Source organism: Artemia franciscana, chromosome 12 (genome assembly GCF_032884065.1).
Source record: "Artemia franciscana chromosome 12, ASM3288406v1, whole genome shotgun sequence".
Taxonomy (NCBI): Eukaryota; Metazoa; Arthropoda; class Branchiopoda; order Anostraca; family Artemiidae; genus Artemia; species Artemia franciscana.
In genome coordinates this window covers 6,698,328-6,725,812 of record NC_088874.1, presented here as the reverse complement: position 1 = coordinate 6,725,812, position 27,485 = coordinate 6,698,328, and the positions used below count along the sequence as shown (strand labels likewise).

At 36.9% G+C, this 27,485-nt stretch overlaps 2 protein-coding genes across 4 annotated transcripts in view; one reads left to right on the top strand and one right to left on the bottom strand.

Annotated features, from left to right (window-relative positions):
• LOC136034172 (uncharacterized) overlaps window positions 1-27,485 on the bottom strand; it is a 341,873-nt gene that overhangs the window by 152,655 nt on the left and 161,733 nt on the right. The window lies entirely within an intron of this gene.
• LOC136033615 (gastrula zinc finger protein XlCGF57.1-like) overlaps window positions 1-27,485 on the top strand; it is a 58,317-nt gene that overhangs the window by 25,149 nt on the left and 5,683 nt on the right. For 2 of the 3 annotated variants that reach the window (XM_065714405.1, XM_065714406.1), the window contains exons 3-6: window positions 3,825-4,018; window positions 18,564-18,758; window positions 21,393-21,549; window positions 23,740-23,994. In XM_065714405.1, coding sequence (XP_065570477.1) covers window positions 3,825-4,018; window positions 18,564-18,758; window positions 21,393-21,549; window positions 23,740-23,994 — 801 coding nt within the window. Of the gene's footprint in view, window positions 1-1,768; window positions 1,864-3,824; window positions 4,019-18,563; window positions 18,759-21,392; window positions 21,550-23,739; window positions 23,995-27,485 lie in introns of all 3 variants that reach the window. The other variant, XM_065714407.1, reaches the window with a different exon arrangement.

The window sequence follows — 27,485 nt, the reverse complement described above, 5'->3', positions numbered from 1 at the left end:
AAGGATATCGTGTCTCAGAGCTCTAATTTAAATCCCAACCGGATCTGGTCACATTGGGGGAGAGTTGGGAGGGGAAAACCTAAAATCTTAGAAAACACTTAGAGTGGAGGGATTAGGATGAAACTTGGTGAGAAAAATAAGCACAAGTCCTAGATACATGATTGACATAACCGGAACGGATCCGCTCTCTTTGGGGTAGTTGGGGTGAAAAATTAGAAAAAATGAGGTATTTTAACTTACGAACTGGTGATCGAATCTCAATGAAATTTGATATTTAGAAGGAAATCGTGTCTCAAAGCTCTTATTTTAAATCCTGACCGAATCTGGTGACGTGGGGGGAGTTTGGGGTGGGGGAACCTAAAATCATGGAAAACGCTTAGATTGGAGGGATCGGGATGAAAACTGGTGGGAAAAATAAGCAGAAGTCTTAGATACGTGATTTAAATAATTGGAAAGGATCCGATCAACTGGGGGGGGGGGTTAATTATGAAAAATTAGAAAGAATGATGTATTTTTAACTTACGAAGGAGTGATCGGATCTTCATGAAATTTCATATCTAGAAGGACCTCGTAAATCAGATCTGTTATTATAAATCTCAACTGGATCCAGCTTCATTTGGGGGGGGGGCAGATGGGCGGGACCGGAAATCTTAAAAATAATTTCCTAATATTTCCGGAAAGAAAATACTTAAAGCGGAGAGATCAGGATGAAACTGGATGGGAAGAATAGAAACCTGTCTAAGATACGTGACTGGCATAACCGGACCGGATCTGCTCTCTTTGGTGGATTTGGAGGGGGGGTATTTTGAAAATTGAGGTATTTGTAACTTACGAAAGGGTGACCAGATCTTAATGAAATTTGATATTTAGAAGATCTTGTGCTTTAAAGCTCTAATTTTAAATTCCGGCCAGATCCTGTGACATTGGGGGGAGTTGGAGGGGGAAATCGGAATTCTCGGTAAACTTGAAAATTGGGGTATTTTTATGTTACGAATAGGTGGTCGGATCTTAATGAAATTTGATATTTAGAAGGAATTCATGTCTCGGAGCTCTCAAATCCCGACCAGATCTTTTGACATTGGGGGGAGTTGGGGGAAGAAATCTTGGAAAACACTTGGAGTGGAGGAATCGGGATGAATCTTGGTGGATAGAATAAGCAAATGTCCTTGATACGTGATTGACGTAACCGTACTGAATTCGCTCTCTCTGGGGGAGTTGGAGGAGGGGTTCAGTGATTTGACGAGTTTGGTGCTTCTGGACGTGCTAGGACGATGAAAATTGGTAGGCGTTTCAGGGAGCTGCACAAATTGACTTGGTAAACTCGTTTTCCCAGATTTGACCATCGGAGGGGGCTAAGGGGAGAGGAAAAATTAGAAAAAAATGAGGTATTTATAATTTACGAGTGGGTGATCGGATCTGAATGAATTTTGATATTTTGAAGGGCATCATGACTCAGAGCTCTTATTTTAAATCCTGACCTTCATTACGCCTCTGATTTTCCTTTTAAATCAATCTATTGATTCTTAGAATTGTGTTAGAGCTCATACCATATGAGCTCTTGGCTCTTAGCTCTTCTTGCCTCGTCACAAGTGCCATATGAGCTCTTAGCTCTTGTTTGATATGCTAACAGTTATTAAATATTGGAAAATTCATGCTTTTGATCTGCTAACGAAAGTAGAATAATCGTTAACTTCTTCTGTTTAACTTTTTTCTAATTATTTTGGAATACATGTTGAGGTTAATTTTTATAGGAATTATTACATTATAGATTGAGCTACTTGTGCTTGCAGTAACACTCAAGCATCTTACCACTCAGCAGTCCAAACAGCATGTCCTTTCATGTCCAACAGCTTAGTTATAGTGGTAAGCTATTACTACGAGTTTTTATCCCAGAGAAAATTGGCAGATTTAGGACTAAAATGACCTCTTGCTATCCCCTATCATGATTTTGAATATACATCAATATTTTCCTCAAGCATAATAATAATTCTAGTTCTGTAAGAAGTAAATTAAATCACAATTTGATATGTTTACTGGCCTCTAGAAAAATAAGGAAACAAATGTTGTTTTTGTCTATATATGCTATCACGGAAAGTCCCTGAGAAGTAACTTTTGGAAATCTCCTGGAAACATTTATAACTGAAAAATATTTCGTCATCTTTTTTTTATATAATTCCTGTCTTTACAGGATAGTAGTCTTTCCTCTCCTTTGCACCTTGCTACACATAAATATTAAATGTGTTTCCTACTTCTTTAGCTAATAAACAAAAAAAAAAAAATTTTTTTTTAAATGAAAGTAAGGAGCGACATTAAAACTTAAAACGAACAGAAATTACTCTGTATATGAAAGGGACTTTCCTCCTCAACGCCCCGCTCTTTACGCTAAAGTTTGACTCTTTCTCTTAACTCTACCTTTTAAAACAGTAAAAAACTTTAGCGTAAAGAGTGGGGCGTTGAGGAGGAAAAGCCCCTTTCATATACGGAGAAATTTCTGTTCGTTTTAAGTTTTAATGCCGCTCCTTACTTTCATTTGAAAAAACTTGTTTTTTTGTTTAATATCTGGGCGTTTTTGAATTAATGCATTTTTTTATCTTGGCTCTCCGCGCGTAAATAAATAAAACGAAATTCGCATATTGATTTTTTTGGGCTAAATGGCTTTTTCATAGTTTCAATCGGAAGATTTTGAGAAAAAAGGAGCGAGAGAGGAGGCCTAGTTGCCCTCCAATTTTTTGATTACTTAAAAAGGCAACTATAACTTTTAATTTTTTACGAACGTTTTCATTAGTAAAAAATATACGTAACTTACGAATTAACTTTCTATATTCGTATGTTTTTATCGCGTATATGAGGGGGCTCACCCCTCGTCGATACCTCGCTCTTTACATTAAAGCTTAAATTTTGTCCCAATTCCTTAAGAATGACCCCTGAATCATAAGGTTCTCTGATACGCTGAATCTGATGGTGTGATTTTTGTTAAGATCGTATGACTTTTAGGGGGTATTTTCCCCTATTTTCTAAAATGAGGCAAATTTTCTCAGACTCGTAACTTTCGACAGGTAAAACTAATCTTGGTGAAACATATATATTTAAAATCAGCATTGAAATGCTATTCTTTTGATGTAACTATTGGCATCAAAATTCCATTTTTGTAGAGTTTTGGTAACTATTGAGCCGGGTCGCTCCTTACTACAGTTCGTTACCACGAACTGTTTGATAAATCACGATTTATTTTTACGTTCTATGTTTACAGATTTTATCGGCTTCACGTGGTGTGCATGCTAAGGCCTTTTGACTTGAGGAATGTAAAAGTCTATCAGTAATAAGAGAAAATAGTATAAAAATTTACCAAAAAGATTTGCGGCTAATTTATTTTATGGAAAATTATTTTGGGGCAAGCAAAATTTAAATAATATAAAAGATATCACGATATATTTTTACACTTTATGTTTAGAGATTATGTCGGCTACACGTGGTGTACATGTTAGGGCCTTTTGATTTGATGATTTTAAAGGCTTACCTGTAATAAGAGAAAATCGTATAAAAAGTTACCAAAAAGATTTGCGGCTAATTTTGTTATGGAATTTTTTTTTTTGGGAATGCAACATTTAAAATCAAAGAACAAATATTAATGTGTTTCCTAGTTTTTTATTTAATAAATCACTATTTATTTTTACACTTTGTGTTTAGAGATTTTGTCTCTTCATCTTTTTGTTTAAGATGCCAGTATTATTACCATTACGACAGTTTTAGCGCTTGCTCAAGTTTTCCGTATGTTTGTGGTTAGATTTTAAGTCCAACTAACGTAAATTGCTTTTCATTTGTAGCTGTTCGTCAAAGAAGAACCTGAAGATATTGGTGACAGTCACGATAACCTATTTGAAGATCCATCAAGGCGCGTTGATGCTGATCTTGATCTCACATTAGTTAAAAAGGTAGAAGGTAGTCCATCTGAGGGTTTGAAATTAAGCATTTTTCGGTGTTCAAGCTGCTCATGTGTCTTCTCCCAAAAAATTCAAAGGTAGAGAATAATGCTTATCTTATATCGTGATTAGCTTACTAGTTTCGATTTAGTAAAGAGCGCTGCGTCTCTTGTGTAGCTTTATTTACCCCCCATCCCGAAAAAAAATGAAATCGTTATATAGAACGCATTTACGTAAATTGTTTGAAGGATGCTCATTCGTACATCCTCCAATTGGATCAAATGGATTCGTACATCCTCCAATTGGAAGATGTCTCATAGAGCATGGATGGGTCCTCCATTTGGAGATATTTTAGATAGTTCAGTAAAATGGTTGACATGTTACGCTTTTTTGAAAATGGAATCATTCTATGACTCCATTTTCATTAATTATAATTGGATGGCTCAATATGGAGTATTTGGTGCCGTATCTCCTCCAGCCTATACATAGTGTACTTCACACATGATCATTTGTTGGACGGTGGTCCTACGCGATTGAATGTTCATTAATGAAAATTATTAAGATTGCAGGGTGACTGGCCTACTCAAAATAAGTTAAATACATATTTCGTGAATGGCCTTAGCCCCAGTTTGTATCAAAATCTTGTTGATTGATTACAAATTCAATAATAGTTGTTGATTCCGAATTGGAGCCAATATTGCTTTTATAAAAATTCCAGATCAAGCATGGTAATTAAATATTTCGCATATGACATATTAATTTTACCAAAGCTGTCATTTAAACAGCTTTTAAGTAACTCAAAAATAAAACCATAAATTTCAATGCGAACATTCTAAAACAAACTACTCTAACCTTGTTGATTGAAATGGTAAGTAAAGAATATGGGTAACTTGTAAGAATAGGAACTGGCCCTAATGTTGACAAAAACACCAACATCATCTAGTGTCTAATGTTTCTTAGCATTATTACACGATTTACCCTGAAAAGATGCCGAAAAAAACCCAAACGCTATATGACGTTGATGAATTTTTGTCGACACGAGCGTCAGTTTCCACTCTTATAAGTTACCTGTACCCTTTTAGGTTAATATGTAACATGAGATTAACAAATCAGAACACAGTACGTAGTGTACATTTTTCAAATGGATTAGAATATCCACAACCTTTCGTGTTTATGCATCATTTACCTTTTTTTCTTATTACAAGGAGGATATCTAAGTATTTTCATGTTTCCGTGTTAAAACATGCGAAATAATTAAATATCCACCTAATCCAAGTACAGCTCTAGAGTCAAACTGTTTGAATAACTCAAGGGTAGAACAAAAGAAAATACTTTTTTTGTGATTGTTGATGGAAAGCTGTAGCTCGCTAGCCATGTCAACTCGTAGAAACCCGTATCTAACCCAGCCTTTGACTACTGGAACTAACCGTTGACGACAGAGAGCCTTCCATACTTACTAAAATATGCGAAGCCTCCCTTCGACCACGTGTTGACTTTGGTCATGTATCTTACAGATCCCAGTTATTAAAAAGGTGTTAAACTTTTTGAAAAGTTTCAGATATGATTCAGTAGGAGTAGAAACCACCTTCAGAAAGGAGTACCTGAAGGTTTTCAAAACACTTGATTGGTTCATAAGTGTTCATGTAATCCCGTGAAAGATGGATATCATATAGTTCAGACCAACCCTGAAAAATCCGTGAGAAAATTATTAAGCTCGACATGTCAATATTCTGGACCAGGCAGTTAAAATCGAACCAAAGAATTACCTTTTCATTCACGTTAAATAATTTAATATGGAAATTCAGCGTCGTTTCTGTCAGTTATAGTGAGGGCACTTTCTTCTGCAAAACCAACTGAACCGTTCTCATCCATTATTGGGGATATACATTTATTTTTTTTTGAAAGATCCGGGTTGACATATACAACAACAAGGCTTTGAGTATTTGTTTATTTCAGCAACAATACAGTTATTAACATGGACCGAGAACAGAATTGGCTATACAAGTGAACCTTGCGGAACACCACACTCAACCTAAGATGATGACCAGAAAAAAGGATTCGTGGAGGAAAGCTTTCAGGGAATCTGAGTCGAACCAGGTGCCAGCACCCTGTCATACTAAAGTGAGATAATTTATAAATTAGAACTGGGCGGGTGAACGAAGCAAATGTTTCTCGGGCATCCAAAAATACAGCAGCAGGAATAAAACTACAATCGAGAGGCGAATGCAGACAATACAAAAATAAGTTGTACAGGTGTGCTCCTTGGCGTATTTAGCTGGGAAACCAAAACAAAATCATAAAAATCTGCTTCTAGAAAGGCGAGTAGACGAGAAAGTATAACTTTTTACAAAATTTTGCAAAAACAGACAGTAAAGATATGGGCTGAAAACCTAAGACTCCTAAGACCAACCTTTATATAAAGCAATCATTTACGGTCGTCCAAGTAAGCTGGGAAAAATTTATTTTCAAAAAAACAGATTTACAAGTTTTATCAAGGGCAAAATAGTCGAAAAAAGAATGAATTGAAATAGTTTGGTGGGTATGCAATGAGGACCAGTCAACGATATACCAATTAACTTATTGACATTTTTGGTAATTTTTATCTCAAAACTACTTCTAGAGCCATTGACATCAGACAATATTAACCAAGAAACGATCTGAAGTCAACCTTCAGCTCAACCTGAATAATGAAACCATCAACCACTAAATTTTGAGGAACACAAAAAGGTGGAGATAAAGGCTTAAGGACGTAACTGATCACCTGCCACGTTTTTTGAATATCCTTTTTGCATCTCGGAAATTCTTAGAAATAACTGGAGGGAGAGGAGAAATTGAAAAAATGAGGTATTTTTGACTTACGAATGGGGGATCGGATCTTAATGAAATTTGATATTTAGAAGGACCTCGTGTCTCAGAGCTCTTATTTTAAATCCCGATCGTATCTGGTGATATTGGGGGAGTTGGAGGTGAAAACGGGAAATCTTGGAAAACGCTTAGATTGTAGAGATTGGGATGAAACTTGCTGGGAAGAATAAGCACAAGTTTTAGATACGTGATTGACATAATAGGACTGAATCCGCTCTCTTTGGGGGAGTTGGGGGGGGGGAATGTTAATTTGGAAAAAATTAGAGAAATTGAGGTATTTTTAACTTACGAATGGGTGACCGGATCTTAATGAAATTTGATATTTAGAAAGAGTTTATGTCTCCGAGCTCTTATTTTAAATCCCGACTAGATCTGGTTACATTGGGGGAGTTGGCGGGGGAAACCGGAAATCTTGGAAAAGTCTTAGAGTGGAGAGATCGGGATGAAACTTTGTGAGTAGAATATGCCAATATCGTAGATACGTCATTGACGTAACCGGACTGGATCCGCTCTCTATGGGGGAGTTAGGGGGGAGGTCCAGTGCTTTGGCGATTTCAGTGTTTCTGGACGTGCTAGGACGATAAAAATTGGTTGGCATGCCAGGGACCCGCTCAAATTGACTTGATAAAGTCGTTCTCCCCGATTCGACCATCTGGGGGGCTGAGGAGGAAAAATTAGAAAAAATGGGGTATTTTTAACGTACGAATGGGTGATCAGATCTTAATGAATTTTTGTATTTAGAAGGTCCTTGTGTCTCATAGCTCTTATTTTAAATCCCGACCGGCATTAAGGCTCTGATTTTCCTTTTAGATCATTCTATTGATTCTTAGAATTTTGCTAGAGCTCATGCCATATGACCTCTTGGCTCTTCCGACCTCATCACAAGTGCTATAGATAGATAGATAGATAGATAAGTGTATTTCAAAAACCCGTGGGCCATATACACACAAAATATAAATAAATAACAGACAAGCAAGGAAATTAACAACAGTACGAACACGCACAAAAAAAAAACAGAATTCAACGCAAAAAGTACCTAATCTAACTACAAAAGAAATTAATCATATAGAACTTTTTCTTCTTATTAAAGATTTTTCTATATATACTCCCACTCGAAATATTGTGGTTGGGTTACTATTTTGTAGAATACCCGGAAGCATCAAATTAATCCCATGCAAATAAATTTCCCGTAAATCCAAGAGCACCGGACATTTCCGGAGAAAATGATCCAAGTCTTCATCATCATCTTTACAAAGAGGACAAAGATACCGCCTATCAGGACCAACTATTATTTTATTTTTGTCGAACGTTTTTTGCCTGTTCTGGATTGGAAGACAATTTGCCCTAAGCTGAATCCAACGACGTAGAATCATAGCCGGTAAATTAAGTTTAAAATAAACTTCCTCCCCAAAACTAGGTTTTGCCTGATTATAATGTTGTAGGGTTGTAGAATCAAGAACCAGCCCTTGCCAATGCTGAATTTCCTGACTCTCTAATATAAATCGTACCTGGCTTTCTAAATTTGCTGGTACATCGCGAGAGCAAAGACCATTATTCCATAAATAAGGCATTCCTACTTTTTCTAGTAATGATTTAATTTGGGATGGCCACGAGGTTTTTAAACCACATTTCAACATCTCTTCATATGCCACTCTTACTAGTCTATCTTCATTACTCTTAGTTAACTTCAACCAGAATCTAAGCATTAAAATATACCTACGTAGCTTTAAAGAAAACAGGCCCATATCACCTTTCAGAATCTGTGAATGAGTTGTCTGATGTAAACCAAACACTCTTTTATAATACTGGAGCTGAAGGGACTCCAGTTGCTGCACCGTTTCTCCACCCCATATTCTATTACGGGTAAAATTTTTGTGTTAAATATTCTTTTATGCATTTTTAGGTTTTTGATCCCCATTATCGTCGGGTTTCTAAATATAGCTGACATGGCCACCCTACCTCTCTTAATTATTTCATCAACATGACTCCTTAGGCTTCCATTTTCCGATAAGATAAAACCTAAATATTTTATTCTTTTACTTATAAATAGTTCCTTATTATTAAATTTAAACGTATATTTTTCATCGTCCCCAACCTTCCTTTTTTTAAAAATAACAACTTCGCTCTTTTGAGTATTCAGCCTTAACTTTTTTATATGCAATTCATATTTTTTATATGAGCTCTTAGCTCTTGTTTCTTATCTTTTAGCTTTTTTTGTTTATCTTAGACTAGGGCGCTTCGTATCAAAGGAGTTGTCGTAGAAACTTCAAAAAAGGCTCATCCGATTTGAAAATGAAAGGACTAGTGCCCCTTTTAGTAGTGGAAGGTGGCTGGAGGGTGACTAGCCCCCCTCCCACGCCCACCATTTCCTGAAACATATGTAAACAAAATTTTGAGATGGCCATTTTGTTGAACAATGTTGAAAGGCTCGGAAATTAGGTCTTTGAGGATGACAAACCCCCACAGCCAAAGGTTATAAGTTATACCCTGGGGACATATAAGGTTTTTATAGAAAGCATTGTGGTTGAATCTTTAATAAGGGTCCATTTGATTGGAAATTGAGAGGGATAGTCTTCTTTTAGTATTCGAAAGTGATCGGAGGGCAAATGCCCCCATCATTTCCCCAAACACTTCCTATAAAAATTTTGATATAGCCATTTTGTTCAACGTAGTTGAAGGGTCTGGGAATTGTGTATTTGAAGATGACACCCCTCCCAACACCACAGCCCTCAGAACAAGGGTTATAAGTCTCTTGCATATAAGGTTTTTATGGTAAGGGTTGTCGTGGAAAATTCAAAAAGGTTTGATTGGAAGTTGAGAGGACTAGTGCCGCTTTTATTAGTTTAAAGTGGCCGGAGGGAAAATGCCCCCCCCACTCCCCCCACGACCATCATTTCCTAAAACACTTCCCATCAAAATTTTGAGATGACTATTTTGGTCCACGTAGTTGAAAATTCCAGATATTATGTTTTTGAGGATGACAAGTCCTCCCCCGCCCCCAGGGCAAGGGTTGTAAGTTATGCCGTGGGGGCATATAAGATTTTTATAGAAAGAGTAGTCATACAAACTTCACAGGGGGCTCATTGGATTAGTAATCAGCCGCTCTAGTTCCCTTTTTAAGAGTCAAAGTGATTGGAAGGCAGCTACCCCCCCCCGTATACACACACTCCGTATTGTCCCGGAATGTATTTAATAGAAATTTTGAGATAGCGATTTTATTCCAAATATTGTAAATATTATATAACTAGGCCTTTGGGATCGAATCAAACCCCCAGAGCTTGTTGGAAAGGGTTGTAAGTTACGTCCCGGGGTCACTTAAGGATTTTGTGGAAGGGATGATTGTATAAACTTTAGAGGAGGCAAATTTGGTTGAAAATTGGAAGTTCTAGCTCCCTTTTAAGAGTCAAAAGTAATGAAGGGCAGATATCCCTCCCCCTGACTACCCCTCTTCACCGAATGAATCTGATTAAAATTGTGAGATAGCCACTTTGCTCAAAATAGTCCAAACAACATATAACAATGCCTTTCGATTTGAGACAATCCCCCAGTGCCTCGTTATAGGGTTTTAAGTCATGCCCCGGGGGTATATAAACTTTTCATGGAATGGGTGGTCTTATAAACTTCAGATAGGGCTCATTTGATTTTAAAGTGGAAGTTATAGTGCTCTTTTTAAGAGTCAAAAGTGATTTGTGAGCAACCCCTCCCCGCTGATCATTTCCCCAAAAACATCCAATCAAAATCTGGATACCAATTTTGTTCATTGTAGTTGAAGGGCCTGTAAATTATATCTTTGAGGAATGCACCCCGCCCCCTGCTTTCAGAGCTAGGTTTCTAAGTTATGCCCCGGGAGTATATTTGGTTTTATAGAAAGGATGGTCGTATATGCTTCGGAGGTGGCTCAATGGATTTGTAATCTGAATTTTTGGTGTTCTTTTTGATAGTCAAAGTGATCAGAGGGCAGCTATCCCTCCTCAACACGTCGTATTTTCCCGAAATACATCAAATAAAAAAAAATTTGAGACAGTCACTTTATTTAAAATACTCCAAAGATCATATAACAAGGCTTTTGCTGTTGATGTAAACCACCAAAACCTGGGGCGAAGGTTGTAAGTTATGCCGCGGAGTATTTAAAGTTTTTATAGAAGGGATGGTTGTTTAAACTGTAGAAAGGCTCATTTGGTTGAAAATTGGAAGTTCTAGTTTATTTTTAAGCGTTAAAAGCGATGGAGGGCATTTAGCCCCCTCCAACCCCTCTTTTCACCAAATGCATTTGATTGCAATTATGAGATAGCGATTTTGTTCAAAATAGTCCAAAGAACATCTAGTAATGGCTGTAGGGTTAGCACAATCCGCCAGCACTCTGGGGATAGGGTTGTAAGTTATGCCGTGAGGACATATAAGGTTTTTATGGAATGGGTAGTCGTATAAACTTCAGATGGAGCTCATTTGATTTGAAATTGGAAGTTATAGTGCCCTTTTTAAGAGTCAAACGTTATTTGGTAGCAAGCCCTCCCCCCCACGCCCATCATTTCCCTTCACACCTCCAATCAAAATTTGCACCTCCAAATCAATTAGTTGCAGGCATCAAGCCATGGCTAATTGTAGAAAAGCTCAAGACAGATAGTCCGAGTGAGTGAGAGGCAAATCTGGCATAAGCTCATTTCATTTCTGTATAAAAATGATATCATTTCATTTGTTGATAGATCTAGTCTGTCTATCATCCGTCCATACGTCATTCCTAGGGCAGAACTAAGGTAGATAGTCATAGAACTAAGGTAGAATTTGTTCATCGTAGTTGAAAAGCCTGGAAATAATGTCTGTGAGGAAGAGATCACCCCCCTATCAAGGCAAGGATTATAAGTTATGTCATGGGGGCATATAAGGTTCTTATAGAAAGGGTGGTCGTATATGCATTGGAGGGTACGGGTTGATGCAAACCACCAGAGCCTAAGGCCAAGGGTTGTAAATTATGCCCCTGTGCCTTTTAAGGTTCTTATGGAAAGGTTGGTTGTATAAACTTTAGAGATGGCTCATTTGGTTGAAATCGGAAGTTCTTGTTCCTTTTTAAGAGTCAATAGGGATGGAGGTCAACTAGCCCCCACCTCACAACTACCCTTCTTTTCACCAATTGTTTCTGACTGAAACTGTGCGTTGGCAGTTGTGTTTAAAATAGTCCAAATAACATATACTTGCGCAACCCCCCAGAGTCCTAAGGCAAGGATTAAGTTTTGCCCTGGGGTATATTAGGTTTTTATGGTCTTATTAAAGTCAGACGGGTCTCATTTCATTTTATATTGGAAGTTATAGTGCCCTTTTTAAGAGTGACAGTGATTTGAGAGAAACAACCCCTGCCCCCACGCCCATCATTTTCCATAAAAAAATCCGAACAAAGTTTTGAGGCATCAATTTTTTTCAGCATTGTTGAAAGGTTCAGTAATTATGCGTTTGGGAACGTCAACCCCCCAACCCGAGGCCTCCGGGCAAAAGATGCAAGTTATACAATTTGTTCATTGTTTACATATAGTATATATTATTGAGAACAGCTATGCATGTTAGACTTCTGCTATCCCAAATACGAAGGGCATTAAGATGAGTCTTTCAGGGAAAGTTGAGGGGAGTGTTGAACTAAATCATAATATGTAATGTGTAAATGGGTTGTCAAAAGGGTGTAACTCAGGAGTACATTAATTTGGAATTTTCAGATAAGGGAGATGGTCAATTGACCAAAAAGGCAATATTTGTACGCTACTACTACAGCTACTGCTGCTTCTACTGCTACCACAAGTACTATCACTACTGCCACTACTATCACTAAAATACTACTTCTGTAGCGAGTTCTACTAAGGCTGAGGATATTGTAAAAAATATAAGTAACGTTGAGGGGAAAGTTAAACTAAATCAAAGCATACTATGTGTATAAAGATTGCTGATATGGGCGTATCAGCAATATTTTTGGAACGGCTTATCATATCAAGAGGAAACTTCAGGGGCATCATGAGTGGGATGTTCAGTTGACCAAAAGACAAAATGTACTTGTTACTACTGCTATTAAAACTGTTGCTACTGCTGTTGCTACTAGTAATTATACCTTATTACTGCTACAACTATTCCTACTACTACCACTACTACTATGATAATAGTACAATTAAAGCGACGCGAATGAAGGTGAAATTTGACTGAATATTGAGGGGGAATTTGGGGTAAATCAAAACACACTATGCGCATGCAGATTGTCAAAAGGGCCTATCTCAAGAATTATTTTGCGTGTTAAGTTGAAACTTTCAGAGAATACTTAAAGGGAATGATAAATTGATAAAAAGTTAATATATGCATGTCACTACTAACACTAATACCATTGCTACTTTTCCCTCTGCTACTACTGCTACTAAATTACTCCAACTGCTTCTTCAATTGCAACAACTTGTGAGGCTTAGAGTATGAAGGTGAAAAGGGCGTCAAAAGGCTGTCAAAAGCGCACATTCAACAATATTTTCGGAAGTGCTTAACGCGCGAAGGTGAAACTTTCAGAACATCATAAAATCTATGTTCAACTGACCAAAAGACAATGTGCACATGCTACTACCGCTATTAATGCTGCTGCTACTACTGATGCTACTACTACTTATACAACACTAACACTGCAACTAGTTTTACTACCGCCGAAACTACATTGATATTAGTACTATTAAGGCTAAGTCTGTGAAGGTACTAAATTAAAAAAAAAAACTAATTTTTTTTCAACTGGAAGTAAGCAGCAACATTTAAACTTAAAACGAACAGAAATTAATACTTATATGAGGGGGTTCGCCCCGGTTTAGGCCGTTTAATTAGAATAAATATGCTCTTATGACAGTACTAAAAATATCCGTAAAGAGCGAGGTATTGACATGACAATATAAAACATTGAGAAATTAAATAAAGAAACCTTTTCCACATAATAAGTTTTTCAAAGATTAGTAAAAAACTCCATTAAACCAAAACTGAGCAAAAATCAAATCAAATAATCTACAAAGCGTAAAACTACCACAAATCAGCATCGATAAATAAATAAAACCCAAAACGAACAGAAATTACAATAAATAATCGAGTCAAGCTCAAAACAAGTAGAAATCAATATGAGTAGGGCTCAAAAACCCTATGCCTTATCAGGACCAGAACATATTTTTTCACTTTTATAACTTTGATAAACTAAATACTATTAACATTTTAAGGAATGAATATGATTATATGTATATTAAACTGACAATACACATTCATGTGTATTTTTTTTCTGTATAAGGTTATCTGAAAGTTTTAGCCAGTTTAAGAGTAGACTGAAGAACCACCTTATGGGTAGAAAATAAGTAAATAGTTTAAATGGGATGGCTTATTGATTTGTTTTTTTAAGTATGATTTTTTTTCTCTCTTCTTATTCTTTGTTTTCCTGTTGTTTTCTTTTTCCCACTTTTTTGTTTAATTTTTTTTGTTAATGTTGTTGGTATTGGTGCTCGTTAATGTTTATCAGCCACTACTAACAAGTCTTTGACTTTCTAAAGTGGCTGATGTGTTTTTTTGTATATTGATGATATGTATAATAAAAAGTGTGTGTGTCAAATTAAAGTGTAATTAAGTTTCACCTGTGGTACTACGGGACCCAGGGATCGAACCTCTGGATCCCGAGCAGAATTCTGTTAGCTGTTGCAACACACTGCAGGGCTGATGCATGGACCTTAGTAGTCGAGAAGTGTCGTTAATCTGATTACAATACTTTTTTTAACCCAATCTTATCTTCAATCTTATCTTGTGATGGTAGTTACAGGCAATGACGCTTGATCTTCCGTCCCTGGGCAGTAGAGTAAATCCGTCAGCGCACCTCAAAGTGGTGGAAGGTTGTAAACACCATTGGTGGCCAACGCGCTCCGGGTGACCCTGAAGACTGGGGACCTTGCGGTCAAATCTATTCCCAAGAAACATTGATGGATCTGAGACCTAGAAGAAAAGTTGTAACGGCTACGCCGTCCCCGGCAAGCGACGCGGCCCCCGTATTGCCGCGGGTGTCGAGAAGTAAACTAGCCAACCATACTACGGCGTTCCGGGCAGGCGACGCGACTTCGAATATGGCGGCGAAGTCGAAAAATTCTTTCAACGCTATAAAGCTAGAAAAACCTACTACAGTCATTAAACAGGCAAAATCCAGAATAAATGTTGGATGCTGGAATGTAAGATCCGTTAAACAAGAAGCCACGCAAGCTTTTCCTGTCCATGAGATGGAGAAGTACAACATAGACATACTTTGCATATCCGAGACCAGAATCTCCGGTTCTGGCTCTATAGTTATAACGGCTCCTGAAACGCTACATCAATTCCACTTTTTCTGCTCCGAAGTAGAGGATAATACGGGACTCCACGGAGTTAGTTTCATCATGAACCAAAGAACCAGAAACGCTCTCCTAGAATGGGAACCAGTTTCCATTAGACTTGGCAGTATCAGGCTAAACCCCGCAAATATGTCGATAATTTCTACCTATGCCCCCACCCATGACGCTACTGAAACGACCAAGGATGACACCTACGGCGAACTGCAGCAGTTGTCTTCTTCTGTAGCCGCACGTGATTACCTGATTGTTGCTGGAGACTTCAACGCAAGAGTTGGTCCGTCTTACCAGACCACAAGACAAATCCTGGGAAAATTTGGACAGGGTCACAGATGCGAGAATGGGCAAAGGTTTGTAAACCACCTTGTTATCACCAATACCGTATTTCAGCACAAACCTAGCCACCTCTTGACTTAGCATTCAAATGACGGTGTCACTAAGATCCAAATTGACTTCATTCTCGTACGCCAGCGCTGGAGAAGCTCCGTGCAGGACTCTCGCTCTTACAACGGCGTGGACACAGGCTTGCAGTCTGGGTCTGACCACAGGCTCGTTTCAGCAACAGTTTTGCTATGTCTTGCAACTCGAAGAAAAAACAAGCCCAAGGCCGGCTTCGATATCGGTAAACTCTAAGACAAAGAAGTGCGGCAGGCCCTCAACCTGGAACTGACAAACGGGTTTAACACCCTCAGCTCTGATGAAAACTACCCCCCGATAAGAAATGGGAGACCTTTAAAACCGTGATGACAGAGACTGCTTATGAGATCCTAGGCCGAACAAAAATCAAACGACAACACTGGGTAACCGCTAGGACCCTGTCAATAGTCGGTGAGCGAAGACAAAAGATGGGCGGCACTAAAGAAGAAACAAAGAAGCTACGCAGACAGGTAAAACGCTCTGTTCGTCTGGACCGCCGCCAAATGTGGGAAGATGCTGCCAAGTCGTTAGAGAAAGCAGCACGCTCACATGGCACCCGCAAGCTTTACCAGATCCTGAAGGAATCTGTTGGTAAGAAAGCTGTTGTCTCAGAAATAGTCAAAAACAGATCAAGAAAAATCATTAGTTGTCAGAAGGAACGCTCAGCAAGATGGAAGCATCACTTTCAGATCCTCCTAAACCCATCCCCTTCATCTGCTCATGATGCCTTCCCACCTTCTGTCCCTAAAGAGCCTTACGGTATTGAGCTGGATACACCGACCAGAGCCGAAATACTAAAAGCAATCAAGACCCTAAAAAACCACAAAGCCCCAGGTGAAGACGGCCTCCCCCCGGAACTATACAAACAATGCCCAGAGATCACTGCTGAACAGCTCCATGGCATTCTCGAAGAAGTGTAGAGGGCCAACTCTTTTCCAAAAGATTGGAAGACATCAGTCATCCTCCCTTTCTATAAGAAAGGAGACAAAGCCGAATGCAAAAATTACAGACATTACTGTCAAAATGTTCGGGATCATACTCTTGAACCGCTTCAAAGGGGCAAGGGAGGAAAGAACTCGAGAAAATCAAGCCGGCTTTCGACCAGGTAGAGGCTGTACTGATAATATCTTCGCTTTTCACCTCATTATCCAGCAGCTTGAAAGGTACAACCTACCCCTGATCTTGATGTTCCTGGACTTCATTGCCGCCTTCGACTCTGTTACTCGTCAGAAACTTTGGAAGATCCTAGAGAATAACGGAATGCCGCTGAAGTTTGTTGAACTGATGAAGGCATACTATGACGCATCAGTGAGCCGAGTCAGAGTCTATGGCGAAGAAACCGAAGATTTCCTGGTTGAGTTCGGAGTAAAACAAGGGTGTGTCCTCTCTCCGACTCTGTTCAATTATTGCATCGATTGGGTGCTTGGAAATGCTCTGGCGTCTTATCCAGGAGCGCAGATTGGACAGAATCTCTCACTCACTGACCTCGACTATGCGGATGATGTTGGCCTCCTATCAGACCCCGTAGAAGCCCAAAACATGCTTGACAACGTGGTGGCCTGGGCAGACCTGATCGGCTTGAAAGTCAGCACAGAGAGAACGAAATTCATGGCTATTAACCACGACAAAGGACCGTTCTCACTAACCGTCAACCAAGTTCAATTGGAAAAAGTCAACCGCTTCCCATACCTAGGCTCCCAGCTTTGTACTGATGGATCTTCCGACGCTGATATCCAACAGAGAATACAGAAAGCGCAGACAGTTTTTGCCTCCCTTCGGAAACCCTTATGGATCGCCGTGAAGTCAGTGTCCGAACGAAAGTTCGAATTTACATGGCGCTAGTCCGCACCGTTCTCCTTTACGGATGCGAAACATGGTCGGTAAAACTACAGCATGAGAATACACTGAAAGTGTTTGAGCATACTTGTCTGCGAAGAATTATCAGACTACAGCTACGTGACCGTATCTCCAACGTGGATATACGTCGAATGTGCAATATTCAGAGAGATGTTGCGCTCACTATCAAAGAACGCCGTTTGAAATGGCTGGGCCATGTATTACGAAAGCCGCCAGAGTACCTGCCTCGCCAAATACTTCTAGTTGAGCCTATTAGCTCCTGGAAGAGACACCAAGGAGGACAGAGGAAGAACTTGTGGAACCTGGCCAAGTCAGACCTTGAACCTATCGGGGGTTTCAGAAAGTTCGGTCACAGATGGTCAATTCAGTGGCTCGATTTTCCAGAGCAGCTGGCAGAAGATCGAACAACATGGTCCAAGAAGGTCTCCAGGATCATCGATGCCGGGCGAGGTGGAAACGCCTGATACCCGCGACAATTACAAGTACAATTAAGTAATCTTATCTTCCCCTTTGGAAATTACTAAATGTGTATTTAACTAAATGTATTTAAGTTTATGACGCTATCTTCTATCACTATGTGCAGCAAACTAAATTGAGTTTTACCTTTGTGGCTATTAAACCGGATTTTCTCAGCAAAATTCTTGAATGCGTTTTGAATAATGAACAAGTACCAAATATTTAATTAAAATTGATCTGCATCGTAGTTTGTTTCACGAACATATATATATATATATATATATATATATATATATATATATATATATATATATATATATATATATATATATATATATATATATATCTCCCAGGTATTTAAGAAAGGTAGATATATATAGAATAAAGGTATGGTTGTGACTTCCGAAAGGTATTAAGTTTCACCTATAGTACTACGAGACACAGGGATCGAACCTCTGGATCCCGAGCAGAATCCTGTGAGCTGTTACAACACACTGCAGGGCTGATGCAGGGACCTTAGTAATCGAGAAGTGTCGTTAATCTGATTATATTACTTTTTTAACCCAATCTTATCTTCCCCTTTGGAAATTAAAAAATGTGTATTTGACGAAAGGTATTTCGGTAAAAAGGTGTCTACCAAAAAAATATTTTATGGCCGGTCCATTTTCCTTGATTACAGTATTTTCTTTTGCAGGGATTCGCACATGTGCACTATGGGTTTGAACAAAATCAGTGATGTTGAAACCCAGTATTCCTGCCTCACCTGCCAAAAAGTGTTTACAAACAAGAAAGAGTTATATATTCACCTGAAGCTACATTCCGTCGTTCACAAGAAAATGTCATTTATTTGTGTTTTGTGTGAGAAGAAGTTTGATACCAATCATGCCAGGTATTTTTTTTTCCTAAAAAATAAATTTCACCATTTAGTAGTGTCTAAAGTGAATTTAAGCTTTTGGGAATGCAGAGTGATAGAAATAGTTGAAATTTCATTTTAATAGGACTACCTCATTTAGAATAGGAATAAATGAGGGCGAAAATGAGATGTTGTGCGACGAAAAAATCGATCAAGTTGATAGCTCCACTTATCTGGGTTTTATTTTTAGTAGAAATGGTGGAGGCAGTGAAGATGTAAAAGCAGAATAGCGAAGTCCCAAGGAAATTTTTCCCCAATTATAAAAACGAAAAAATATAAGTTCAAATAGGGATAAGTATTTTCATTAGTGAAACAGACACAAAAAGTTCTGGATTTTTCGATTACATATACAATGGCTCTCATCATAATGTCATAAGCGACAGTAAGAACCCATAAATAGAAGCCTGTTTTATATCGAGACTATTAAAATAATATAAAGTAAAAATAATACTTTGAAAAACAATGAATAAAGATTGACAAAAACTTAGAACAAAGAAAAATCCTGAGATTTGAGAACGGAGGGGGAAGGGGTGTTGAAGCTCTCTTAACCCTTATTGAAGTTCATTTGAATATGGTTCACCCTTTAATACCTTGTCTTCTGCCACCTGTAAAACAAAACATAAATTTTTTTTATCGTTTAATAAAAAGTATGAATAAAGATTGACAAAAACTTAAAACAAAGAAAAATGCTGAGTTTTGAGAACGGAGGGGGAAGGGGTGTTGAAGCTCTCTTAACCCTTATTGAAGTTCAATTGAATATGGTTCACCCTTTAATACCTTGTCATCTGCCACCTGTAAAACAAAACATAAAAAAAAATTTGTATCGAGTCCTTACTATGTTTGAAATAAATGGTGAATTATATCCTACTGCATTTTGTGCAGGCTGATGGAATAAAAGCCTCCCCTCTCTTAGTCTAATATTTGGCAATTTCTATACTTGTCAAGTTTTGATCAATTAAAAATAACATAAGTATTAATAATTTTCAAAGGGCCAATGTGAAATAATTAAACCGCTACCAGATGAGAGTTAAAATGTGTTGATGAGTGTGTTTGGATAAGCGTGCATATAGTGTTAACGAATAAAATTGCAGCCTTAACTGTATAAAATTTACATTGTGTATTACTATAATACTCTTCATATTGTGTTTTACAAGACTTAGTTCCTTTCTAAAATCGACAATTTGACTGAATAACATCCCACAGAGTTTTTTATTTCTGATATTTATTTATACTGTATACGGTAACAGCCTCGTCTTTGTCTAATACGCCGGTTACATGTATTATTCAAAAATTGGATATATCATTTTTCTTGGTAAATTTAGATAGCATTGTTTTGTACGTTACCTGCAAGAATAAAAAAAAAATGTGTAACAACCTTAATTGAATTAAAAAATTTGGATTTTAATTGAAGATCTATTGATTAGGAGCTATCGGAAATTTCCTAGAGGCATGCAAGTTCTTTTCTCTTGATTAATAAAAAAACTTTTTCCTCAAATTAATTTTTTGTAAGAAAAGTAAAAAGCTACATTAAACCAAAAATGAGCATAAATTAAGTCAAATAATCTTCTAAGTGTAAAATTACAACAAGTCACCATCAATAAATAAATGAAACCGGAAACGAACAGAAATTACAATAAATAGCCCAGTCAAACTCAAAACGAGCAGAAATTAACACAAGTAGGGTTAACACTCCCCAGGCCCTCTGAAAACCAGAACATAATTTGCACTTTACTGAAACTTACATTTGGAATGTCTACCACAACTCCTTCTATACGTGCTGACCTAGTGCCTATTTTTCTGACCAAGTGCCTTGGTCAGAAAAATAATAAATAATACATTGTGCCCATATCGCTCATTGCTCCGGTAGCGCTATTGCTCTGCCTATGATCACAAGACAGCTAGGGCTAAGTTACTGCTGATAATGTACAATTGTTTAAGAAAAAGCATTGCAGTTCAAATCAAACCTGATTTTAATGTATAAATTTTCAAATCCAGTTAAAGTTCTACGTTTTTTACAAAAATTATAAATTATACTTTGTAACATATATTATAACTTGTTTTAAACGTAATATATAAATCTTGCAAAATGTATATTAAATTAAATAAATTATATGGAGCCAGCATGATATTTTCTGTATGTCGGCAGTCCTTAGTTTGAAACAATTTTATTATTATAAGGAAAACTTCATGTTTAATTCTGACACATCTACTTGATATATATATATATATATATATATATATATATATATATATATATATATATATATATATATATATATATATATATATATATATATATATATATATATATGTATATATATATATATATATATATATATAATATACATATAACAAGTGGATGTCAGAGTTAAACATTAAGTTTTCCTTCATTTTCTATTCTAATTCCTTTTCTGTCGCTCTATCATTTTAGTTTAAGGGAAATGGGAACTTCCTCGGATGGGTTTAAAGAGGTCGGCTTGGGATGGAGGAGGAGCTTGCGTAGCTGTGTTGGCCTCTGGCGGGATGGTGCTGCGGTCAGTTAAGAGAAGTAGTAGTAGTATCATTTTAGTTAGTGATTTAGTGATTAATACTATTTTTGTTTCTTTAAAGGACGATACATTACAAGAACGATCATCCGGACGAAAAGCCATATCGGTGCGAAGAGTGTGGTAAAGGGTTTTCACACAAATCCACCTTGTACAGTCATAAAATAACACATGCTGACAACCCCTCATTTGAATGTCCTGAATGCAAAAAGCCTTTCAAAGTGAGACTCTTTTCAAAATTCTTTTTCGTCTTTTTTTTCAGTTTTCAATTATTTCTACTTTCTCTTGCCTTTGCTTGGTTTTCTTTTTTTTTTGTGACCAATAAAAATGAAAGGCGACTAAAAAATTAGAAAATACAAGTTAGAATCTGAGGTTGATTTTTGGTTACTTTACTCATATATTAAACATAATTTCGTGTCGAATAGTTGAACTTCTTAGGAATGTTCTTAAGGATCTAAGGATACACTCTATTTAGCCATGGCTCTTAAATTTTTTCCCCCTGCACCAAGTTGAAAAAAATTCAAATTAAAACCAACTTCGTGAAGATGAATAAAACTTGAGAGCCATGGCTAAATAGAGTAAAGCCGAGACAGATGATCTCTGTGAGAGGCAGAGCTGGCATAACTTTTTTAGAATTGTACGAAAATGTATCATTTCACTTGTTGATAGATAGTCCATCTTGTTGATAACTTTAAATGTAATTTCTGTGAGATTATGTTTCTAATTAATTGTAAATGTAAGGATGTTTTGGGTGGCATGCCCGCTGGTGGCTTCAACATGGTCTTATCTACTTCAAAGGAGGTAGGAAGTCATGATCGGACAAAAAAAAACTTCTAGAAAAAAAGTCCCAATCAAAAATAAATTTCTAGTAAGAGATAAAACATGTTAAGAACTAAGCTGTCTGAATCAAGAACTAATTCAAAGAGTGTTGCTCATAATTTTTATGGAGTTTTGCCCCCCTCCCCATATTTAGATTATACCGGATACGAGACTAGAAATGAAGAGAAATAAAGTTAAAAGGAAGTTCTTCAAATTAAAATATGGAGGGACCTTTAAATTCAAAACGAAAAAAAGTCACGTTGTATACGTAAGAAGTGGCCTCCCACCCAACCCCCACCCTTTCCCAGTCTTTATGCTAATGCTTAATTTTTTGTTCCTACCAGTTCTTCAAGAACAAATATAAATAGCAATTTGATAAAAAACTTCATTCGTTTTTTGGCAATATCGTGGGAGTGGAAGTGTTTTTTATGCGAATTTGCTTTAAGCGATAAAAATTTCAGTTTAGAGTTTATGATCTCTGTGCAAGTTTTTCATGCAATATTTTTTTTTTCAGTTCTACGATCTAGTGCGTAAACGTAAGACGGAATTTCCGGTATTACTCGATAGCTGAGATTCAGACAAATGTATTTACCGTTTTAGTTTTTTTAAATAGCTATCAGGTTAGGTTCATACTTTGACATCAGAGAAAAGCAATAGAAAGTTTCTTACCAGTTACAAGTGTGTATGTTTTATTTTCTAGCCTAGGTTGTGGGTTTTGGAATTTCGCTACGATCTTTGTTATATAAAGGGTATTCTCCCCCCTAACTGTTGAGATATCTTCTATGAGAGAAGGTACCTGGAAGCGTGACTCTAAAGATTGAGCCAGTTCTCGGGTAGAAATAAAATGAATAGTTCGGTTATTCATGAGGAATACCCCCCTTCACCTTAGCATCGAGCACGGTGACCTGAAGTGGCTTGCGAGAAGAGACTTTTAAAAGAGATTTCCAACAAGAGGTTTTCTCCTCCCCGGGACGATTCAGTAGGTTGTAAGGACATAACCGTACAAGTCGAATTTCAATTAGGCTCTTTTACTTGGAGGAGTGAAGTGTATAAGCGTCAGTGATCTTGCACGCCATCTCATTGCCATCTGCTAGTGGTGGTAGCCTGCAATAAGTAAATATATATAAAATGGCAAAGACGTGTATACGATACTAGTATAGTAAAAGCTTCGAGTTTTGAGGCTTTCTTCATCAAGTAAATTCTGTGTTCGTTATTTAAGTGGGGGTGAAGTTGGGTAGTTTCCATGTAGGGTAAGGACCTCGATCCTGTACAGTAGATACATTGATGTAATTTTAAATTGAAATTTCAATCTTTTTCGTTGTTAAATTTAAGAGCTTGTTATAGCCTATCCTTCTTACCCTTTTCCAAATGGCCCATGTAGTAGGCTAGACCCTTGTATTTGGACAAGGAAATGAACTAATCAGAGCAGCATGTAACCACTAATCCCTTTCCAATCCTTGTCCAGCAAAAATTACTAAGAATTGGCAAGAGTATTTTTTGTTGCTGGTTCCAAGTTTCAGAAAAGTTATTCGTTCTACCGATTTAAATTAGATTATTGTTTCTTAATTATACTGACTATATCATTATTTCAGAGAAGAGACTCTTTTACGGAACACTTACTTATTCACAAAGGTCCTAGGCACCAATGCCCACATTGCACGAAGAGATTTGTTCAAAAATCAAACCTTATTCGACATATTCGTATTCACTCTGGTGAGAAGCCGTACCAATGTACACATTGTCCTAAGAAATTTTCTGATAAAGGAGCCTGTAATGCCCATATTGCTATTCATGTTGGTCCTAAAATGCAATGTCCTTTCTGCGAACGAACCTTCAGTCGAAAGCAGGTATTTTTTTCCATTATTCTGCTTTTTTCTGTTTACTGGGGAACAGATCTATTAAACTTATGTAGGGCATTTTTATTTTTCCTGTAATATCACATATGTACATAGCCAATGATTAGTATTGTTATTTTAGCAGTGAGGACGGGGTTGTATAAGAGAGTATTTTTTTTATTTGGTTTTAGAATGCCAAAAAGTGTATTTGTAGTCCCTGATTTCCAGTTTTATCCTAGAGAGATTGTCGCACTAATCTTTGGGGAACCTCTTCCCTGGGGAGGATATATATATATATATATATATATATATATATATATATATATATATTTTCTATTTTCTATACTTTTCCCTCTAATTTTGGCTGCCTCTTATTTTCTTGAAGCCAAATAAAATAAATATTCCTGTAAGCATCGTTAAAATATAAAAGAACAAATTTTGCAGTTATCATTCTTCGTTTTTTAAATGATGACTTCTCTTCTTAGTGAAGAATAGCAGGTACTCATTTTTTGCCATCATTTTCTTTTTATCTGCTTTCTTTCCCCTTTTCTCCCTTTTTACTTTCTCTTTTTTGTTTCTCTCTTTATCATTCTCTTTTTATTGGAGAGCTTAGAGGTCTTTGGTTGCTCTGGCAAAAACTTGAGTTTAGTTATTCAAGATCGACCTTACAAAATCCATTAGTTCTCATTTTATTTTTCGTTTTTTCATTTTCTATTTTTCATTTTATTTTCATTTTTCTGTTTGACCTCTCTGAGTTTATCTTCTTTTTTGATTAAATGTCAGGTTAGGTTAGGTTACAGGTTAGGATATGTTAGGTTAGGTTTGATTAAATTGCATTGAGCTCTTTGGGGAAAAATATAAACTATAGTGCCCTTTGAAAGGCTTTGTGGACAAGAAAGAAAATTAAAGTAATTGTTGGAATGACAAAAGTAATAATTGTTTAAGTACTAGTAGTACTACAAGTACTAAGTACTAGACACGGAGTTTGATTTCCACCCCCAAAAGTCCCACTCATAAAAATGTTCAGATTAAAATCATGTCGAGAAAAATTTGAACTATAGTGCCTTTTGAAAGACTTTGTGGACAAAAAAGAATAGTAATGACAGAAGTAATTATTGTTTAAGTGCTAGTAGGGGCCTCGGGATTATTGTGAAACAGAAACTCTGAATTTAATGTGTCCTTTTATCTATATTCCGGGAAACTGGGCAGAACTTGAGTCTAGCGATTCAAAATTGGCCTTCTAAAATTTAATTTTTTTTTCTCTTTTTTTCAATTTTATTCTGGGGAAACTGGGCAGAACTTAGAGTCTAGCGATTCAAGATTGGCCTTCAAAAATATTTTTTTTCTCTTTTTTTAAAATTTTATCCGCGATTAAAGATTGGCCTTCAAAAATTTATTTCTTCTTCTTTTTTTCAATTTCATTCCGGGGAAACTGGGAAGAACTTAGAGTCTAGCGATTCAAGATTGGCCTTCAAAAATTTATTTCTTCTCCTTTTTTTTCAATTTTATTTTGGGGAAACTGGACAGAACATAGAGTCTAGCGGTTCAAGATTGGCCTTTAAAAATTTATTTTTCCTTTTTTTTTCAATTTTATTCTGGGGAAACTGGGCAGAACTTAGAGTCTAGCGATTCAAGATTGACCTTAAAAAATTTATTTTTTCTCTTTTTTTTAAAAAATTTTATTCCGGGGAAACTGGGCAGAACTTAAGAGTTTAGCGATTCAAGATTGACCTTCAAAAATTTATTTCTTCTCTCTTTTTTTTCAATTTTATTCCGGGGAAACCGGGCAGAACTTAGAGTCTAGTGATTCAAGATTAGCCTTCAAAAATTTGTTATTATTTTTTTTTTCAATTTTACTCCGGGGAAACTGGGCAAAACTTAAGAGTCTTGCGATTCAAGATTGACCTTCAAAAATTTATTTTTTCTCTTTTTTTCAATTTTTTTTTTTCAAAAACCATGAAGAAATCTCTAATATTCTCTTTCGCTTAAATATTATTGACGTCACTTTGACAACTATTAGTGCATGATTGTTGAAACAGGGCTTGCCAGCTAGCTCACAGTTTAGTTTACCGAGTTCCGTACCAAGACTTTGGCAGCTCATGATTAGTTTCAAGTAAATAAATTTTTTTAAATGTTTCCTATGAAAATTTCAAAAAAATCTTGTAGCTGGTGAACAGCCTTTTGAGAGCTTAATGGATGAAAAAAAAACCTTTTCTTGCTTTTTGCGTTAGGAGAACATGGCTGTAGTTTTTTGGCGGTACAGGGGGTATTCTTTAAAATTAAAAAAAGGGTGAGCTTAATAAATACTTTCAGAAAATCATAAATATTGCGATATCGTTTGAGCCCTATGGCTAAGATTCACACCTGTACGAAATACCTCACGTACATATTTGTTTATCCGGTGCTTTTCAAAATAAGCGGCTGTGCTTCTAAGAGTCATTTGAAAAGGAAGGGGTCTGCTGGCACCTTGTGCTGGCTCTGCTGGCACCTGGCACGACAAGAGACACTGGTAATTATGTATTTTTAAGTACTTTTAGCTCAATGACTACCTGATGTAATGTTATATTCTATTTACGAGAATGGACCAACATTATTCTGGCCTTTAAGGTTCATATAAGGTTTATATAAGCAGTCCAGATAAAAATTATGTCGAGAACAATAAGAACTACACTTCCTCTTGAAAGACTTTGTGGACAAGAAAAAAAAGTAATAACAAAAGTAAATATTTGATAAGTATTAGCAGCGGCTTCAAGATTATTATATTATATTTAGAAGTTTGGCTTTTTTTGAGGGCTGGGTACCACAATGTAAAAATGTTCCTGTAAAGTAGGGGTGTTTTCGGCTCCCCTCAGCTAAAGAAAAGCTTTAACATCTAGAGCTGGGCAGGTGCTGCAAGCTACTGCCTTCTGACTCTTTTAAGTGCTGCTGCAAAAATCTATGAAGAGACTAGGTAAAATGCTGTTGGCCAGTGCTTACACTGCAAAGTAATGTTGTCCCTAGAAGGTTATTACCTGTTGTATAACCTAAATACCCAAACGGCGTCGTAGCGTTCATGTCCGGTGGTAGTATTACATTGGCAGCTTCACTTACCTTGTTAGTATCATTAGTAAAGACAATGGGAGCAGTGAAGATGTTAAAAATAGAATAGCCAAGGCTAAGGGTGTTGCTTCACAGTTAAAAAAAAAGTTTGGAAGAATAGGAAGATAAGCCTACAAACCAAGATTAGAATATGAGAGGCTATAGCGATGACAGTGGTCAAATATGGCTCTGAAGCATGTGCGTTCAAAAACAGTGGATGGAGATTTGCTTGATGTTTTCCAGAGAAATTGCCTACGGATTGTTCTGGGTACCTGGCTGATTGACCGTATTTCAAACAGTAGGCTGTACGAAAAATCTGGTTAAATCCCGCTTTCTAGGGCTATAATGAAAGAATGGTTGAGATGACCAGGGCACGTTGTCCGGATGAAGGATGATAAATTGCCGAAGATTGTTGGCCTCATGCG